We start from the raw sequence: 21461 nt of genomic DNA, 5'->3' as shown, positions 1-21461 counted from the left end.
CTGTTTTATTAGGGATTTGTTAGTCAGTCAAAAATACCTTTTAAAATTACAAAAAAGAACTGGGAAAAAGTACCTTTGAAAGTCACCTTTCTGCCAGTGCTGTTCGAGGGGTCATAGATATACCCATGAATAAAATATACCTGTTCCCTGGTTTGGGGGGGTCTACAGTCTAGTGAGGAAATAAGCAGTTAACTGACCAGTTACAATAAAATTTTTTGAGAGCTGTACATGTTGATGTGTGGAAAATGACCAGAAAGTCTTTTCTCATCTAAGAGGTCTAAAAGGTGTCTTGTTCAGAAATTCCCCAGGCTGGGGGGCATCGTTGGGGTAGATGGGGTGCTGTGTGGCATGTGCGGTGTTAAAAGTCAGAGGGAAAAGCTTGTGCTCAAGGGTGAGAAAGAGCTAGGCAATTTCATGGTGTGTAAAAGGAGGTAAGGCCAGAAAAGGGTAGGTGGGGGCCAGATCTTAGAAAGCCTAAACAAGGCATATTTAAGATTTCAGGCAATAGAAAGTCATTGAAGCTCTTTAAGCAGGCAAATGATATAGTCAGGTTTGGAAGGCAATGTGCAAACTCGTTTAGAGTGTCCATCTAAAAGCAGATTGCCTTTTTTTTTTTAAGATTTTATTTATTTTCAGAGAGGGGAAGGGAGGAAGAAAAGAGAGGGAGAGAAACATTGTGTGGTTGCCTTTCGCACACGCCCTACTGGGGACCTGGCCTGCAGTCCAGGCATGTGCCCTGACTAGGAATCGAACCAGTGCCCATTTGGTTCGTAGGCCAGCACTCAATCCACAGAGCCATACCAGCCAGGGCTAAGATTTTTATTTTTATTTTTAGAGAGAGGGGAAGGTAGGGAGAAAGAGAGGGAGAGAAACATCGATGTGAGAGAGATACATTGATCGGTTGCCTGCAACACAGGCATGTGCCCTGAATGGGGGGTGGGAGGGAGGTCATGTCAAGGAACATGTATAAAGTACCCATGGACAAAGACAGCAGGGGTGGGGGGAGGATTGAATGTGAGAGGTAGAGGGTAGGTAGGGCAGGGGAGAATAATGGGGAAATGGGGACAACTGTAATTGAACAATAAAAAATTTTGAAATTTGAAAAAAAAAAATAAAAGCAGATTGTCAGGATTCAAACCCTAGTTCTGCATTCAAGCCATTGGCATTGGGTGATTTAACATTAGACTTCTGTGTTCTTATCTGTAAAATGGGATAATGGTATCTTATTTGTAGAGTTAAAATTAACATAGATAATGACCATCGTAAGTATGAATTACTGCTTAGTTATTGTTATTTGTATTATCACTTTCAGTTTTAGAAAGATTGTTCTGGCTACTGGATTTAGGATGGAGTAAGATTAATTATGGCAAAACTGTTAGGAATTTAGGCAAGACACAGTTGTGACTTGCATTGGAGTATTGGCAGAAGGGATAGAGAAAGAAACTCTTTTAGAGAAATTTCAGAGGTGGAATCCTTGGTTCTTGATGATTGAATAAATGTGGGAGATGAAGAGGGAGGAGTAAAAGATGAATCAAAGTACCTTAAATTGGTTTTGTAATAATGTTTCTATAAACACACCCCCATCCACTGCACTAAAATAATGTTAATTAAATAAACTTAAAGCTCACTTTTACCAAATAATGACAGTGCCCAGAAGTGAATCTGATGAATTTGAAGAAATGAGATTGACCCTTTCTCATGGATAATGGTTAAGCCACTAAATAAGTTGGGAGAAGTATATATATATAAAATGTGATAAGTATTCCTTTTTCCCATGTTTCCCTTTCTGCTTTATTTCCTTTTTAGTTCTGTCATTTTGTTATTTTAATTTTTTTAGTATTAGGTAGAATCATATATATAAAAGTTGCCAGTTTTGTAAATCAGGAAAATATTTAACCAGAAATGAGACGGTTAAATATTGGCAGCCCCATGTGTTTCATCCAGGTACATTCTCATTCTGTGAGAATTTTTACCTGGGGCTCTGAGGGCTCATTTTGAGGTGAACGGCGCGGCAGTGACTCTCTGGAGGAGTATTGCTTTGACGACATAAGGGCAAGTGGAGCTGAGCCCCGTGAAGTAGATGGCTTAATGCCCTTACCCGTTCAGGGCTGCGTGGAGAGGACTTCTCGCTGCCAAGTGTTCTTGTTAGCTTTACCCAAAGGGGCATGTTATATATCATTTTGGCTGGCTTTTTAAAAACTGATTAAATAATACATAGAAATTGGGAAATTCATAAAATGAATAAAACCATAAAGAAGGAAGTAAAATACCACTTGTAATCCAACCATCCAGTGAAAAATAGAATTGAATTTTATCTATTTTTTTATCCTTACCTGAGGACATGCTTATTGCTTTTAGAGAGGGGACAAAAGAGAGAGAGAGAGAGAGAGTGGGAGAGAAACATTGATATGGGGGAGAAACATTGATTGGTAGCCTCTCATATGCACCCCAACCAGGAGGACTGACCCTACAGTCTAGGCATGTGCACTGACTGGGAATTGAACCTGCAACCTTTCGGTTCACGGGACAATGCTCCAACCATCTGAGCCACACTGGCCTGGGCTACAGTTGATTTTTTTTTAAAGAATTTATTTATTTATTAGAGACAGGGGAAAGGTAGGAGAAAGAGAAGGGAGAGAAACATCAATGTGTGGTTGCCTCTCGTGCACCCCCTATTGAGGACCTGGCCTGCAACTCAGGCATGTGCCCTGACTGGGAATTGAACTGGTGACCCTTTGGTTTGCGGGCCGGTGCTCAATCCACTGAGCCACACCAGCCAGGGCTAGAGTTGATTTTTAATGTATTTCCTTTCAGTCAAGTGTGCAGAAATAGTTGTTCTCTTTTTTATGTAAAAGTCAAATATATTATGAGACTGCATTATTTTAAAAAGGAAATGAATGTATAGATTTTTGTGAGGACATAGATTTATTGCCCCCATGTCATTAATAAGTTGTCTCTTCTGAAGAAAATGTTTTTCTTTAAAACAAAACATTCAACTCTTGACTGATTATATGAAGTGTGGCTATTGGGCTTTTTAAAAAAAGTTTTCTATGTGAATATTTTGATTATAGCTCCAAGAGTGGTTTTACTCAAATAAAACCAAAGTTGGAAGACTTGTTATTGTACTAATGACAGTAATATACCAGCTTATAGTTTCATTACATTTTATTACATTTTAAGTTATCAGCCAGTATAATACATTTTTATCAGCATAACTATGTAGTTTCAAACACGAGTAACCTTGGGTGTAGAGAGAATAATTACATGCCCAGACTCACAAGGAGTTGGAAAAGCCTGGGCTCGTTACTTTGACAAATGCTTTTTCTGTTTATTGGACTGTAACTCTCAGAAATCATTACTTTTTTTTTTGTACTTATTTTCATTTAATATTTATTAAGCACTCAAAAATGGGAGTTTAAAAATGAAGTCTATGGCAGATGGTTTGGCTGAGGGGCAAGGTGTCTGGGCGATGTGGTACCGACTGGAAAGGCAGTGGGGAGCCATTGACTCGTCTTGAACAGCACAGTACCGAAACAAAGTACGTGGTACTAGATATAAATACATTAGAAACAATATATTAGGAAGAGGGATAAGGCTAGAAGTCTCGACTATATTTAATGATGAACTAAAGTATTAAATACTGAAGTGGAAGTGAATTTGAGAGCTGCTGTAGAAATAGATTTCCAGGACATGGTACCTAAGAACAGTACATTGATGGAGAGAGTAGTCAAGATGATTCCTACGTTTCATTCTTGAATGCGTGGGAAAATGTTGGGAAAAAACAAGAGAGGCTTATTTGGTGGGAAAACTGTATTTAATATTTTAGTGCTGTGGTTGAAGTCTCTACAGGACATCCAGGTGGTAGATGTGTGTTAGCGGTCAAGTTGTAGATGGAAAAGGGACCTCAAGAGTGAATTCATGGCTGGAGACACAGGCAGAGAAATTATTTGTGCAGAGGGAATAATTGATGCCATATCATCATCTTTCTGGGTATCATACTGGGCTAGCCTCAGCAAAGTATCCAAATAACTGTTACGTGTCTTACAACTGGGCAGTCATAGTAAGAGAGGGCGCTTAGGATTCAGGAGCCCAGCCTCAAGCAGTGCATCATGACTGGTAGGAAGTCACAGGCTGTTTTAACTATGTGAGAAGAAAGTTAGTAAAGTTGTGTACTCCCTCTGTGATAAGTATTGGTAAGTCTCCTTTATTTCTCAACAACCCCATGAAATGGGGAGTGTGATACGCTTCTCACAGATGACGAAATTGAGTGTAAGAGCGGCTGAAGTGACAGTAGAGCTAGGGTTGGAACCAGAGGAGTGTTCAGTGCCATGGCTCTGCTCTCCCTGTGCCACACGTTGCCGCATTCTCTGTAAGACCTGTCAGATACGGTTGCCAGGCTCATTCTCAGTAGGTGTTTGTTTCTTGCCTTTGTACAATAAGTGCTGTGCATCTGATCTTAAAATGTAATTAGTTGAGTTCTGGTTGCGGATGGTCATTTGCCTGCAATGACAAAGCATGTGTGTGAAACAAAAAATGCGAGTTGGGTCACATAACACATTTTCCACCCAGGTGTGCAGACCTTCTGGAATGCTTACAAATAACCAACATTTGTTTATTTTCTTTTGCAATATTGGATCTTTGGAACTTTATTTAGAAGGGTGAATTGAGAATCCAAAGACACCTGGGGGAAAAGATAATAAAAATATACATTTTCTAATTAGCTGAAAATTATCATGTGTGACATTATCAGAAGAGCCACAATGAAATCCCACTTTGCATTGTTTTAAGTAGACACAAACAAAATTGTGTGTTCTGAGATACAAAGGCTAATTTGTACCATGAAACTTCCTGTAATTTTCAAGCCTGGTAGAAACAGTACCTTTACTTTTCCATCTTTTATTACATATTTGTGTACTGTGTCTCATGGAACTAGACCAAGTCGTGGCATCTCAAAACCATAGAATAGTGTTAAATGCAGGAAAAATGTAACCTCTCTTCTGTGTGTGTACTATTTCTGCAGTACTCAGAATGGGTAAGATTTTCTTTGTTTTTCTCTTGACAAACTGATACTGAAGTTTGCTTGCTATTTTGGTCATCTTTCTTAATATTGGCCAATATCCAGTGAATTGTGAGAGAAAATTTATGCTGCAATTTTAGCTTTCTGGCCAGAAGTTCACGTGCTGCTGAATGACAATTCCTCAGTCACCATGCACTGTTAATGCACAACGCGCTTTCATGCTTTAACGTTGCTCTTTGTTCCCTGGGAAAATGCTACAAGAAAATAGGAATTTCCTCTCAGCATTACCTACCCCTCTGGCAGTGTGTTTCAGTCTAATTCCTGGTTGGCACAATGTCCCAGTTACTACCTCTTTTCCTTACTAGCAGTTTGAGTTCTTTCTGTTCATCTACCAAAAGGGGGATTCCAGACAGACGAGGAAACAGCTTTGAAACCCTGCACTGCGGGCGTGTTCAGTTAGTCCCCCACTATGCAGTCTGGAAATCTGGTGATGAATCCTAATGAGCTGCTGAAGATGCCAGAGCGTGTGCCTGCATAGGCATTTTCTTTCCCCTCCCCCCGCCCGCTGCTTCTCTTTCCCAAGCCCCCTCTCTCCCTATTTCCCCTCCTACTCCTTTATCCCCTCCCTCTGTGTCTCAGTTCTGCAGTAAACCCAGCTGAGGCACATTCCTGCTTTGCGAGGCTTTCTGTTAAGGATGTTTTGTGGCTTTTGTTTGGATCGCAGCATGCAGAATTACAGGTAACACTCTGAAATTGAGCTAGAGAGATAAATTCCGTTGAGATGTTTTCAAAGAGGCAAAATATTACACAGGAATCAAGAAAATAAGTTATTTTAGTTAATTTTATTCATGGTAATTATGGTAAAATGTTTTTAGAAATGCAGTAAGCAGATTCCTTTTCTCCCCCAAAAGGCTCCAGTGAAAGGAAAATGGGGGTAGATTGGTCTGACTACAATTGATTTTATTCTATGTTGATCATGAAAGCTTGCTGTTGCTGTGCCTCCTCTGGAGAGTAAGGACCCATTAGTTATGTGGGGTGCTGGGTAGTTCTGGGTGGGGTGGGGTGGGATGGAGTGGGAGGGGTGATACCAGCCTGAGCTAGCCAGATTCTTTGATTTTTGTTTTGGGATGCAAAATATAAAATGCTCTCTCCTTTTCTTCTATCAGCTCTTCAGAGGAGACTCATTACAACTCCTGCTGAAGCTCCTAATTTTCTTCCCTTCTCTTCTGCCCCTACCCCCTACCCTCATTGGCCTGAAGACATTGTACCCAGAATTTGCCTTATTGCCCTGGCACTATGTATACGGTAAACGTGGTACTATGGCCGCAACTGAGACTGGCCAGACAACTGCTGCTGGCTCTCCCTATTCCAAGGACTTAAAGGGGGATTGCACTGCAGGCAATGCATCAGAGCAGCAGCATCGCGAGCCTGGGGACTGAGGCTCCTTGGGCATTATTACAAACACACAGAGCTGACCGCAATGACAGCAGCTGCTCCTTTGAACTGTTGGCAGCGGCCAAGCGGCAGCATGAAGTGAGAGATCACTCCTGAGCTCAAGATGAACTCCACCTTGGATGGTAATCAGAGCAGCCACCCTTTTTGCCTCTTGGCATTTGGCTATTTGGAAACTGTCAATTTTTGCCTTTTGGAAGTGTTGATTATTGTGTTTCTAACTGTATTGATAATTTCTGGCAACATCATTGTGATTTTTGTATTTCACTGTGCACCTTTGTTGAATCACCACACTACAAGTTATTTTATCCAGACTATGGCATATGCTGACCTCCTGGTTGGGGTCAGCTGCCTGGTTCCTTCTTTATCACTCCTCCACTACCCGCTTCCAATAGAGGAGTCTTTGACTTGCCAGGTGTTTGGTTTTGTAGTATCAGTTCTGAAGAGTGTGTCCATGACCTCTCTGGCCTGTATCAGTATTGACAGATATATTGCCATCACTAAACCTTTAACCTATAACACCCTGGTTACACCCTGGAGACTACGCCTGTGTATTTTCATCATTTGGCTATATTCTGCACTGGTCTTTCTGCCTTCCTTTTTCCACTGGGGCAAACCTGGATATCATGGAGATGTGTTTCGGTGGTGTGCAGAGTCCTGGCACACCAACCCTTACTTCACCCTGTTCATCGTGATGATGTTATATGCCCCAGCGGCCCTCATTGTGTGCTTCACCTATTTCAACATCTTTCGCATCTGCCAACAGCACACAAAGGAAATCAGCGAAAGGCAAGCTCGGTTCAGCAGCCAGAGTGGGGAGACTGGGGAGGTGCAGGCCTGTCCTGACAAGCGCTATGCCATGGTCCTCTTTCGGATTACTAGTGTGTTTTACATCCTCTGGTTGCCGTACATCATCTACTTCTTGTTGGAGAGCTCTACTGGCCACAGCAACCGCTTCGCATCCTTCTTGACCACCTGGCTTGCTATTAGTAACAGTTTCTGCAACTGTGTCATTTATAGTCTCTCCAACAGTGTCTTTCAAAGGGGACTAAAGCGCCTCTCAGGGGCCATGTGTACTTCTTGTGCAAGTCAGGTCATAGCTAAGGACCCTTACACAGTAAGGAGCAAAGGCCCTCTTAATGGGTGCCATGTCTGAAGTAGTTCAGATACTGGGTCACTGTGTGTGTGTGTTTCCTTTCTCTCTCTTTGTATTCCTGGCTCACTAGAAAACCTGGGACAAAATAATTTGACTCTAAGCAATAGGAAACAAATGATCAATCCAAAACACCTTCTAAGTTTGCAGAAATGATTTTCTTGAGAAGTACTTTTTTATATCAGAAGAATTAGGGCCATGAAAATAAATTGCTCTTGGTTCCAATTTTTGTAATGTCATGGAAATGACTACACTTTTCAGATTTAAAATGAATAAAGTCATATCTAACACCTCTCCAGTTGGCACGACCGAACCTGGGTGTGAAAAGTGTCAGCATTTAAAAAAGTCATCGTTTTCTTGTTGGTCTTCTGGGTTCTTTCCAGTTGTTTGGGCTTCATATGCAATTGATTTCTTTTGATGGGATATTAAAATACAGTGATGAGTAAACAGGGTTTTAAAATTTTGTTTATGTATGTCAAAGCATAACACTGCAAGTTTCAACACTGTCATTTAGAAATTCAAATGTTTTATATCTTCGTCTTGAGAGAATTCTCAATACAGTGAATAATGTGGACAGTTAAATATTAACTTTAGAATTTTGCAATGAACAATGATACAAAAGTATAGTCAAATACTAGACAATTTACGAAAAAGTGAGCTGTTTTGTGCCATAGAAAGTGATTCTGTTGCAGCAGTTTTGCCCGTGCTTTTGTGTACGTATGTGTCGAGAATATTTGAATTGAGTTAGATTTCTCTTTTACAGTAAAATGTACATTTAACTAGTTCATTTTTAAAATGGAAGGGGATTAGTTGAGATACTCTTCGTGGTTAAATGGAATCAACTAATAGCAAGTAATTCTTTTTCAAAGCATTCTTTTAGTTAGTGTTAAGGAATCCACATTTCAATAAGAGGAGAAATTCTGATTTATCTATGTCTCTTTTATTGCCATTCTCTTTTGGGATACAATTCTTTCCTTAGTAGTCTTTTTTTTTTTTCTTTTTAAGCCAAAGTGCTAGCAAAATCTGTAAGAATTTTTTATTCTGTAGAATTACTGAGAATGCTGTGTTTTTGTATGTAGCAGTGATGTTTTGTTCTTAAAGTGAGCAAAAGGCTTATTTTTCTAAAAGGAAAGAAAGGTTTCCCAGCAGTTCCATGTGTGAGAATATTTCCTCTACTTTTTTTTACTGCTTTTAATATTTTGAAGTCTTCAGGGGACTCGTGTGATCTCTGCCTTTGGCTAGACGTGGTAATCCGAATGCGACAGTGATGTTCAGGGAGACAGAAGATGGAAGAAACCCGAGGGATGTGGGTGAAAGTAGATTTTTGAATCCAAGAAAGGACATGGATATTTAAAAATAGGCTGATAGGCTTTGGTTTTCCGTCATGATACGGGGAGAGTTTCTGCCCCTTTTAAAATGAAGGGCAGCTTTATTAGTTTAGGTTTTAGATGTCAATTTTATTTTAAACTCAAATGTGTTCTATTTAAACTGTTTAAAAGTGATTAAGTAGTATGTAATATTTAAACTTAAGATTCTGAGTTCTCCCCCAAAACTTGCTTGCTCTTTATATTTAGTTGTAGAAAATTTGATTCTAAGTTGGTTCAAAATTTAGAATTCATATTGAAATTACAAGTTAAGTTAGCAGTGTTATTTAAATTGCCATTTCAAGTGGAAAACCTTTTCTGTTAGAATCTAAAAAAAATAGTTGTATACATTTCCTCTTTATTGAAGTAGCACAGTTCCACAAAAAACCAAACCTTTTTTTTTCACGTATGTTGGAGAATGCAACATGTTCAAATTTGCACAGCTTGCTTGAGAATTTTTAGTTAAGCAGCTATGGAAATTTTAAATGCTTAGTTTTTATAGAAAATTGAAGTTAAATCAGTAGACTTTACTTTGGGGTGCTGAGAGCCCTTTTAATTTTTTCCTCCAGTAGGGTTCCATCTTGTGAGCATAGAAAACAGAAAATTTCTGTTTAATATCCTGGAAATGGCTAATCAAGCTGGTCTTTTAGTGATTGGAAAGAAAACTCTTTTAATAAGAGCTTTTGTTAATAGATTTTTACATTTTTGTCCTAATGCCAAATGTAGGTGTTATTAGGTTTTGCTTCCCCCCCCCCACATTAGAGATTCTGCCAGTGTCTCAGTCTAAAACTAAAGTAGAAACTAAGTGGATAGAATAATTTAAAGAAAAATGAAGCTCCCAGCCCCTGCGCCAACTGATACTTGCTTAATATGAGATATTTTCAAGTTTATCATGTCTTCATTGGACTGTATAAACTCTAAGGTTTCTTCCAAGTATCAGTTCTATTCTCACACTCATTGTCTATGTTGCTTTTTAATTTTTATTTTCATGTGTGTATTTGTGTATGTTGGGGGGAAGGGGATGTGCTTGGACGCAATCATACAGTCTTCTGTGGCTAGGGGCAGTTTCTATGTGATATGCATTTGGAGAGCTTCTATTTAAGTAATCTTTTTGTCCTGGCATACTTAATGCAACATTTGATGACGTTTGGGTTAAATACCAATCTGACTAGATCAGAATGAGAAAAAAAGTATATTTTTAGACTCAATTACCTTGGGCTTTGGCAAGACAGTACATTTAACTTTATATGGTATATGACTGGTATCAGAGGAAGCGTAAGCTTTTGTTGATTATGTTGAAATTTCATAGGATACTTTAAGACCATACTAAATGTTATATTTGTAAATTAGTTGTATGTTTTTATACAGTGATTTATTTTAGCAAAGATGTGTTTTTTTCCTGTTAGAGCAGAAAAGCAGTTACAAAAAGACAAGTGCTCCATTTTAATGAAGAACTACCTTAAACCAGAATGGATATTTGAATTTTTCATGGGTCTGTTGAATCACCCTAAATTCCATTTGGAAAGGATTTTCTTTAGGTTTTATTGCTGGATAAATTCCTTTTTATAGTAACTTTTCCTTTTTACTTGAATAACGGTTTCAGTGTTTTAAGGATTGGGAAAACTTGAATTTTTGTGCTATGAATGCATTGCCCGCCTCTTTGAACTTGAAAATAAAGCAACAAGGTTGCAGGTTCTCATATAATAGGGTGGTTTCTGAGAGCATTCTAAGCCTTTCAGGTTTGACTTAAAAATCTGCACAGTGGCCCTGGCCAGGTGGCTCAGTTGGATGGAGCGTCGTTCTGAGCACCAGAAAGGTGTCGGTTCCGTCGCTGGTCAGGGCACAGGCCTAGGTTGTGGGTTTGATCCTCAGTCTGGGCATGTATGGGAGGCAACTGATTGTTGTTTCTCACCCTCCTCCCCCCCCACCCCCCCACCCCCACTTCCTCTCTCTCTAAAATCAATGAATATGTCCTCGGGGGAGGATTTAAAAAAATCTGCACAGTGGTTTTGTATGAAATGTTTTAATTTCACTGACTATGTGGTTTGTATCATAAAACATTTGTTAAATAAATTATTGGCAAACCAAAACTTATTGTTATGAGCAGAGTTTTGGGAGTTTAAGGATTGGAGAGTTGTGCACTGAGATTTGTTAAAAGTCTTCATTGATCAGTCTATATGTTGATTTTGCATAATTTATCTATTTCAGGTTGAAGAAAAACTAAATATTGTATATTAAATGGACATATTAATATATTTTTAAACTGGGAATATAAACACTTTTTATGGCTGTAAATCATTTGGATTTTTTATTTTTTCAGAATTTGGAGACAGAAGACATCATATAGTATGCCTAAATGAACTTTGAACTGAGAATCAGAAAATCTAGGTTACTATTATTTTTATACTAATTAGTTTTTATTCCTTCACTTTTAATATTAACAGTCAGCCAGAGATCACTGGTCTTTTAAGAAAATCATCTTATTAAATACAGAGCCTAGAACAAAAGAAATCAGAGGAAACAGAAACAATGCCAGTCACAGAAGAAAACTTCAAAAAAATTTCAACTGTAACATTTTCAGAGATTTTTGTATTCATTACAAGAAAATAGAATGCCATAAAAAACAAACAAAAAGATAATAAGAAAGAACTCTTGAGATTTGTAGTGTAATCAGACTTTTTAAAACTCAGAAAAGCTGGAAGATAAAATTGAAGTAGGCCAGATAGTGAAACAACAGACATTAAAGTAAACTAAAGACAAATTAGAGGCTCAATCAAGGAGGCTCAATATCTTGCTAGCATGATTTTTAGAAACAAAATAGAGAAAAAGAAAGAAGGAAATTCTCAAATGTCAGTAGATTTTCCAAAACTGAGGGATAAGAGTGTTCACAATAAAAAGGACCAGCTTGATGTAATAAAAAGACTTTGACAGCAAATCATTATAAAATTTCAGAACACTGGGAACAAAGAAAAATCCTAAAAGCTTGGTCTTGAGTAGGGATGGGAGAGTGGAAACTAAGTTAGAGGGATCTGAATAGCATTAGACTTTCCACCACAATAAAGCAGATAATAAGAAATAAATTCAGTATTTTGCAAAATGATTTTTAACTTAGAATTTATGTCCAAACTTGTCATTTAAGTGTGAGGGTTAAATAAGTTCATTTTGAAATATGCAGGGTCTGAAATATTTACCCTCCTTACTTACATATTTTCTCAGAAAGTGACTGAAATAGGCTTCCCCAGAATGAGAGCTGAAATCAAGAAAGAAGAAGATACGGAACCCAGGAAACAGGGATTCCAATATAGAGAGAGGTGAAGGCATCCCCGCAGTGATAGGAAGGAAAGCCCTAGCAAGTCAGATGTGCAGCAGACCTAGGAAGCAGATGGAAGGAGGGCAGTAGGAGTCCTATCTTTAAGAAAATATTATTGGAAGGGATTTAAAATTCTGTCAGGTTTGCCGGGGAAGAATTGGTGATAGATACATAGAATACTGAAGGAAAGAAAAAGAATTTAGGCAGTTAGTAACTTCCAAAAAATAGAAAGTTAAAAAAAGGAAATCTAATTATGATATAGTATGATTGAGTTATAAATAATATTGGTTTAAAATTGTAGCAAAAATATGTTGAGAGTCATGATGAGGCAGATGGATGAGCTTGGGGACTGTAACAGAGCTATGGTATCATCCCCCATACTAGAAAGTGCGATAAGAAAAAATGGAAAATAGAAATTTAACTATTTTGTTCAGAACTATAAATAAAAAACAAACAGCTAAAAAAAAAAAAGATGAAAATGGTTGTCGTAGGAGAGCAGGGAGCAGGGCAGAAGGAGTAAGAGGTCTGCTGATGTGTACGGCCAGACCTTCACAACTGTATTACTTTCTCTGAAGAGTGTAGACCACATTTAGGGAAAGGCAGATGAATTTTAGCAGAAGTAGAGGAGGATCGGGAGGTTTGGAACAGGTTATTGAAGTAGAAAGTGAGGGCCTAGTAGCACTGCATTCTACAGAGCAGTTTCCTCCTCATTGTCTCATGCATCCCCTTGGGAAGACGGGCCAAGAGGGTCTTTAACCCTCTTTTACAGTTACAGAAACTGAGTTTTGAGGCTGTGAGATCTTTTGATTCCTAATCCACCATGCCACTGTACCTCATAGGTATACACATTTGGATTTTTTTTATATTTTTAAACTTTATTTTTTACCAAGAGAGGGCAGATATAGGAAAGTTTTTTTTTGTTTGTTTGTTTGTTTGTTTGATGTCACAGGAAGGAGTAACAGGAAAGCAAACAAGTGTGAGTGGTGTGTGCATGTATGTGTAGTGAGTATGTGTACACAAGTGACTGCTCTACAGGATCTGGCATTATGAGATCACAAGAGGAACACAAACTACTGTGTGGTGTTCATAGGTAAGAAGATGTGTGTTAGATGGATTTCCCTAGAAAGCCGAATGTGAGATGGGCCAAGCCCTGGGTAAGTAGGATTCTCTACAGTCTTATCTCCCCCTATTGCTTCAATAAAGTATCCAGCTGGACAGGATTAAAGAAACCCAAAGGATCAATAGACAAAAGGCCCTAGTAAAGTGTCCAATAATTACCGAACAATATATGACATAAGAAAGCCCTTTGCAAAGTAAAAAGCACATCTTCATGTCAGATCACCATGACTGTAGTCACTTAATGAAAGATTTATTCGTTTGTTACCACAGGGTTATATCGGTTTGAACAAAACACAACAGTAAAACCTTTTCAAAGTAAAACTTTAAATTTTGTGTTTATTAGCTTTCAAGAAATACTTGTTGAGTTGAATTAGTAAGACAGTATTTGGGGGAGAAGGCAAATACAGCATTGGACAGCATGATTTATTTCTGAAATTTCTTCCAGAAAGACTGGGGAAATCCCCACTGCCAAAGCCATTTATTTATAGCTAAACCTAAAAAAAAAGGGCATTTGTGGGTCTGTGTCTTCACTGGCCCTTAGAGAACAGAATCTGACTCAAAAGACATTTTCATTTTTAAAAGTTCTCTTTCTTTATGACACGATAGATACAAGGATTGAAACCATTTCTACTTAGATTATGTTAACGTCATACATTGTTAACATCATCATACTGATGATGTGTATTATACCCTACAGAGCACTGGAGATAAAGTTAAAACAAAAGTAGATTCTGCTTCTGGCAGTGTGTTAGGTAATCTCGATCTGTCTCAACTTCAGAAGGATACTCATCTTTGAGGAAGATGACACCAGCGTAGGAGTCAGTTCAAGATCAGATGCATGTTACATTAACAGTAAAGCTCTTTGCATTGTTACTGTGATTGCAGTAGGCTGTTTGTCACTTTCTTTCCCCCGATGTAAAAACAACGGTTGTGAAAAGAACATGAATCTCTGGCCCTTGGTTTTCTAGTCTGTAAAATGGATTATACCCCACTTTTAGAATTATTATGAAAGTCAGATACTATCACATCTTAAGTGTATAGAATTGTGTGTGGTGGCATCATAGAAGCTCAGTGAAAGAGTGCTGCTAAGGTCAGAATCCTCCAATGACTTCCAAGGCCTGTTGCAAATCAACGTTTATCCTCAGAGGAAAGGCCCTGGGTGAATGTGGAGCAGCTTGGTGGGTTCCTTCTCTCAGGGATCATAAACCCCTTAAGTTCTGTCGTGACGATTTGCTCTCTGAAGATACTGTTGTCTGTGTATTTTGTCCTGCTTTTATAGAGTTCTGCAGGAGGATTAGTCCCATACAATTCCTTGGACATTAAGATACATATATTTGGATGTGCTTCATCAAGGAACTAGTCATTGGGGCTTATAGAAAGAACTGTAACAGGATAGAGAGAGGTGGAAAGGAAATTTGGGACCAAAGTAGTAAAGAGGTATCATTTAGTTGAACTTTTTAAAAAAAGAGTTGTATTGGGGGGAGCATAAGAGGAATAAATGGTAATGGAAACAAATACAATAAAGATGACCATAAATCAAAAAATTTAAAAAAGAGTTGTATTAGGAAAAAAGTAAAATTGTAGCAAAAGGTATTTTAAATTTCAAAGGCCTGATTAAGAGAGAGGCCATTTATATACTTAAGGAAAAAAGAGACCATGTAATATATAGTGATTAAAAGTATATTCTTGAGAGGCAGACAGACCTGGGTTTGAATTCTAGCCCGACCACTTTCTAGCTGTGAGGCCTAGGGTAAGAAAGATACATAATCTGCTTAGTCTCTGTTGTCTTAATAACACTGTTTCATACAAGTGTTGCAAAGATGAAGCGAGGCAATGCACGTGGTGTGCTCTTGGCACAGCGCTTGGGTGCTCAGTGAGTACTCAGCACACATTAGCTGGGCTGCTGTCTTCCTAGTGAACCGGAGGTTTCCAGGTGTGACAGAGAGTCAGGTCAAAAGATATATTGGGCCTGCCTGGCCTGGACTTGGTGCCAAGGGGTTTGGTTCTAATTAGGAATTGGAGATGGGCTTAAGATTTTTGAGTAGGTGAATGACATAAATATGGAATCCCAAAGTGACAGAACTAGAAGATCACTTAAAGGTCATAATCTAGACTTCCGCCTTCACAGATGGGAAAAGAGAAACCCAGAGTACTGGCAGAGTTCATTGGTCACAGAACTGGGACTGGAGTCCAGGTCTCAGACCTCTCTTAGACTCAGCCATGCCACCAAAATGAGTCCAAAGGATCGTTCAACATTTGTCCAGTGCCTAGAACATGGGTGTTTCCAGCAGGATTGGAAAAGAGAAAAGAGTTTAGATTTTGGTGTATATTAAATAAGTTAAAATAGTCTTTCACTGGTACTTTGAATCAAGTTGTTTTGCAAAATCTTAATTAGTTAGCAAGTTCTCTTATTCACTGGCAACCACCTCAGAAATGTTTGCTAGGGGAAGGACATATGAAGGGATGGTTCTAGAACAGCTTCATTGGTGTTTGTGGTATTTTCCACAGCTGGTGAGATTAGAGGGTGAAGCTTTTGCTTAAATACGATCGAAGATAACTGTTGTTCAGTACCTTTTAAAGTTGCTGTTTCCCAACAATTTTAAATGGAGAAACAAAAACAATTGAATACCATGAGAACTTTACTACCTATGTAGGAAGGAATTACTACATGGATAGTAAGAGAATTTGCTTGGTATTATACTTAGGTGCTGATAATTTTTAAGTTTTTAAATTGGCAGAAAAATCTAAGTACAGCTTGATACATTAATGATGATGTAAGATAGGTTTTAAATACTTGTTTCTCGATAATTGATTCTTAAGATTAGTTTTTTAGTAGAAAAATTAAAATCTCAAACATGATTTTTTTTATGTATTAGGGCTCAAGAAACAATTTTTGCCTGAAATCTATATAAAAATATGTAATATAAATAAAGGTGGAAACCCAGAACATACACCTATATATAGCCTGTGAATATATATATATACACACACGCGCACGCGCACACACGCGCACACACGGACCTTTTACAGAATTCTAAATGCAGTTCAGCAACACACTGCTAAAGATGTTTGTGACCAGTAACACCTTCATTTTAATGTTTGTTAACTCTTCTATGAGCAAGGAACTCTGTGGAGTCCTAAAGTCATATTTAATATATGGAGCCATTTTACAGCTGCTGTATGTTTGCTACTTAATAAGTATACTTAAATCTGACTTAAGACTTATTTTCAGAAGACACTTTTTAAAGTAAAACTGAGTATCTTAAGCATTATGAAACAAACATTTTCTTAAAGATCACAATTTGATATGTTTACATAAAAATATAGCTTGAGGAATGTGGGTCTTGGTCATTGACGTGTATTACGAGTGAGTGATTTTGAGAAGATTTACTTTTAGCACATGATGCTCTATAAAATCTTTAAGCAAATAATAAATCAAACCATACAGTCTGTATTAACCTGTATCGAGAGGACATTTGATATGCAATTTTGCTCAATAAAATAAAAATACTATTAAAATGAGTATTTAAAAGTCATCACAATTATCAGAAACGTTTGTTTGGAATTTGACTTTGTATGTAATAATTTCATAGCTTCTAATTTAGCTGATTCATAAGTTACCTCCCCTACCACCTTTTAACTCAAAATGGCACTTCTTGTGTTCAGTTTTGTCAGGGGCCAGTTCTTCGGTAGATCTTGCTCCTTGGCCTCTCCGCGATGGATTACTGTGAAGGGAAATCAACAGTAGCAAAGCAGGAAAACATGGACAGTGCAGTTAACGTTTGTGCCTTATCTATACATGATTTCGGACAGTTTTGCCAAACATTGAATTATTTTCCTGTGGGAAACTTGAGCCCTAAAAGGAAATGAAATAGCTAAAAGGCTGCATATCACATGGGACTTAGGTTTATTTTTAGAATGGCACTATCATGCCATATTTGGACTGAAACAATGTGATAGCAGTACATTATTTTATTAAAGAGCTATTTTTTCTGAGGAAGTCACCTAATTTTTTATTACATTTGTATGTTGTAGATTCAACATAATAAGTGTGTAACTGTTCAGCTGATAGAGTGCTAAAGTATATATTAAAGTTAGTGGCCGTAATTTGGCAAACATTTCTGGAGCCTGCTTTCTGTAACAAAGGTTCTTTGGCAGCGCATTGATTATCATGCACAGATAGCTGTCATGCTTGGGGTAAGTCGTTCTCTCTTCGGAAGGTAAAAGGAGAGTAAATAAGGATTGGAACCGGTAGGGGTTGGTATGGTTATTTGATTGTCTTGAAATGGAAGAGCTCTTTGCTAAATGAGACAATGATAATAGAAAAACTCAAATGGATTTTTGCCTCTGAGAAATTATTTTTTTTTTTAAAGATAACGAAGATATTTCATACTGAGCTCCATGGTGTTTTGGTTAGCATAGCTCATAGGTTTAAAAAAAGCATTTATTGTACTGTTTATATTTTGCGTCCATTTTTCTGTTGCCTGATTTTTCTTCTTTATAATTTCATTTGGATAAGATAAATTATGATGTTGGTAAAGCACGATGGGTTTCAGAGTTGCACGCTGTCTGGAATTGCAGATCCCCGGCAGGGCACTAAGTCCCAAACCGGGAAAATCTGCCAAACATATTTTGTCCTTTGGCCTCCCTCCCGAGATGGAAAATATGCCAACACCATAAATCTCAAGTATGATGGGAAAGAGCTACCACTGATGTACAAGACCTCATGCTACCTGCTTTCCACACAGCATCTCATTTGCTTCTCATAAAGTCGGCGAGAAAGAGACCGTTGCATAGATTTTACTCAGAAGGATATTGAGGCTCAGACTCATTAAGAAACTTGTCCAAGGTCATACAGTTAAAGTGGGGGAGGCTGTATTCAGAGACAGAACTGCCTGACCCCAGAGTTAGAGTTCTCTTCAGTATGTTGTGTGATCTCTGTAGAGCACCTAAATTCTGTTTTCATTCTTTGTCAAAAGTCCAACTTCAGTCTTCACATGCTTGTAGCCGGGTTCTGAAATGCCTTCAGTTACTTCCACATTTGTGGAAACCTAGTTCCAGTTTGCTCTCTCTCTGATGTGTTAGAGCATGTGTTTGGAATGGAAGTTTTAAAGCATTAATTATTGAAAACCTACACAATATTTAATTTATTTAAATATGTTAAAGATCAATTTCTTGTCTCTTTTTGGTTCAACTTTGAAGTCTTTTATTAAGTGTTACTCAGTAACAATTTTACTGGAATTATTTATGCCTGTAAGAGCAGATCTCCAAGATAAATACACACAACTGTATATACCCACAATCAAGTTCCCACTGAGTCCCCGCCGCTGCACTGGTGTGGAAGAACAGCGTGCAGGCCAAAAGGACGCTGGTTGGAAGAGCCGCAGAGCTGGTCACACAGGGACAAGACAAGTGTGTGTGTGTGGGAAGGGGGTGCACATGTTGTATTTTCTTGAAATCTGAGTTTAAGATAAAGGTGGTTTTGCATTGTTAGGTTATTTACTTATAGATTTCTTATTGATTAAACTATGGAATGGACTTGAGGGGCTTTTTATACAAAATATATTGTGCCTCATTACTAAGGTACGGAAGGACTTTATTAGAATACTTATAATTCAACAAAATAGGAAAAGGTAAATAAGACAGAAATTTGGAAAATAGAGGTAGAACAGGAAGACAATACACAGATATACAGGCCATGAGATCCTGTGTTGTTTAAAGTTGGACTGTGAATTTGGTTTCTGAGCTTCCTGGAGGCCAGAACAAAAATGGACATTAAATCATTGTCCATGGGGGGAAAATACCCATATTTGTGTAGGAGAGACAGGACTTCTGATCGGGGCACTGAGTAATGAGACAGGTGTCCTCACCTACCTCCCCATGCAGTACAAGGTCTCCCTAGCAGAGGGGTGTGTGTGTGTGTGTGTGGGTGTGTGTAAATAGGGTCTCTAAACATGCCAATAGCACGATTTTGTGAAGATGGTTCTTTGAGAGACCAGGATATAGTGGTCTAAAAATATATCTACCTACATTGGTTAGCCCGAATGAAAGAATAAAACACAGGGTTAAAAGATTACTGATTATCATTTTGATCCGAAATAATTAAGATACATGTTGAAGGCCACCTGTTGGTGTTTTTTTCCTTTTGTTTTTATGTTTAAGGGCATGATAAGAGTTCTCTGTCTGGGCGTCACTAGGGCTTTAGTGATTTCTGCTTTTTCATAAACGGTGAACAGCCTTCATCCAAGAAAACACTTTTATGTGAGTAAAAAGGAAAAGCACCTTGTCAAGGTCAGTATCATGTCAATGTTAGTTACAAGAGTCTAGAAAAAAAAAGCATTTTTTTGTATGTTGGGAATTATAAATGCCACTGCCTACTGATAAGAGAATTTCTTCACTTTTACAAGATACATGTATTTGAGTAAAGAATGTGGGCTGGAAAGAAACCAGTTGGATTCCAGTAGCAGCTCCTCACTTTCTTGCCAAATGACTTAACTTCTTTCTTCTTTGTGAAACGGGAGAAATAATAGAGCCCTCCTCAGAGGGTGTTACAGCAGGCAGACCTGTGTGATCCATCTGTCCGTAAGGTGCACAGAACAGTGACTGCAGGTCTGCCTTAGCTCTCGTTACCGATGCTTAATTATTTCTGAATTTGGCAAGCAAATGCCACAATTACTTTGGACAAGCTGTAGTTGACTTTTAAAAAACAAAATGTAACCAAAAGATTATTTTATTTCTGTGAATCACATTGTAAACATAGGATATGGTATAATGGATTTGAGTGGGGTTTTGCTGTTTCTGTTTTATTCTTTTTTCTTAAGTATTGCGTGATGGCTTTCAACAAAGCATGTACAACATTCCGGTCTAGTCTTAAGATTTAATAACTTCTTTAGGCATTAAACTACTGTGGAAATAATGATCTTCTCTCTGCTGGTTATTTCTCATGGCAACCTTCCATTACATTTTCTTTGTTTGGGTACTTTCTTTTTCTTCCTGCCATTCTTAGCTTTCTATTTTTCAACTTAAGTTTACAAAGGGTGTGTATTCAAAGGGTTTCCGCCAGTTCCCAGTACCTTGTTAATCCTGAGAAGTTACCCAGTGGGCCAATTCTCACAGTAAGGTATAAAAATAGTCATCCAGAAAAATTACAGAATGTGGTACCACTGTGTTTTGAACTAATGGCTGACTTTCAAAACCAACACAGGGAGAAGAAAACAGCACAAACATTAGCTTTTGCTTAGATTTTTCTCTGAGCAAATTACTTTAGAAGAACCTTAAAATTTTAAAAAGGAACAAAGCTTCGCTGTGTTGCTTTATCATGTACACTAAAAGAACATAAGAATTGAAGCCAAGAAAGAATCATCTAGAAATCAGTCACATGAATACAGCCTACTTTTGATTTCTGTTGAGCTTATATGCAGCGTTCATTTCACCAGCTTTAGTCCACAAATTCAGTCCAGCATTTTATCAGTTGCCCGGTAGTACAAATCACTATGTGAACTTGGGTGACTTAACCTCACTAAACCTAAATTTCCATATTGTATAATAAGGAGGTAATAATGCCTTTTTCTCTTTTAATAAACTTTATTTTTAAGAACATTTTTAGATTTACAGAAATATTGTGAGAATGATACAGAATATTCCCGCATACACTGCACTGTTTCCCCTATTATTAGCATCTTCCATTGGTATGGTATATTTGTTATATGCTTGTAATTAATGAACCAAAAGTGATACGTTATTACTAACTGAAGTCCGTACTTTATTTAGATTTCCTTAGTTGTTATCTAATGTGCTTTTTCTGTTTCAGATCTCATCCAGGATACTGCATTACATTTGGTCCTCATGCCTCCTTCTGACTGTATCCGTTTCTTAGACCTTCCTTGTTTTTGATGACTTGGACAGTTTTACTGGTTGGGTATTTTATAGAATGCCCTTCAACTAGAATCTATCTGATATTTTTCTCATGAGGTTTATAATTTTTTAGGAAGACTATAAGTAAAGTACCATTTTCATTATCTCATATCAAGGGTACATATTATCAAC

At 37.9% G+C, this 21461-nt stretch overlaps 2 protein-coding genes across 5 annotated transcripts in view; both read left to right on the top strand.

Annotated features, from left to right (window-relative positions):
* Window positions 1-21461, top strand: part of RABGAP1 (RAB GTPase activating protein 1) — a 160059-nt gene that overhangs the window by 90288 nt on the left and 48310 nt on the right. The gene's annotated exons all lie outside the window — the stretch shown is intronic.
* GPR21 (G protein-coupled receptor 21) lies at window positions 1067-10986 on the top strand. The gene is made up of 2 exons (XM_045196971.3): window positions 1067-5756; window positions 6184-10986. Exon 2 carries the CDS (start codon window positions 6576-6578, stop codon window positions 7623-7625), a length of 1050 nt encoding a protein of 349 aa, XP_045052906.2. The 5' UTR covers window positions 1067-5756; window positions 6184-6575; the 3' UTR covers window positions 7626-10986.

Source organism: Desmodus rotundus, chromosome 1 (genome assembly GCF_022682495.2).
Source record: "Desmodus rotundus isolate HL8 chromosome 1, HLdesRot8A.1, whole genome shotgun sequence".
In the NCBI taxonomy this organism is placed as follows: Eukaryota; Metazoa; Chordata; class Mammalia; order Chiroptera; family Phyllostomidae; genus Desmodus; species Desmodus rotundus.
This window is presented reverse-complemented; position numbering and strand designations above follow the sequence as displayed.

Excerpts from the sequence above, each read along its gene's own strand:
- GPR21 (XM_045196971.3), top strand. The coding sequence starts at position 6,576 with ATGAACTCCACCTTGGATGGTAATCAGAGCAGCCACCCTTTTTGCCTC.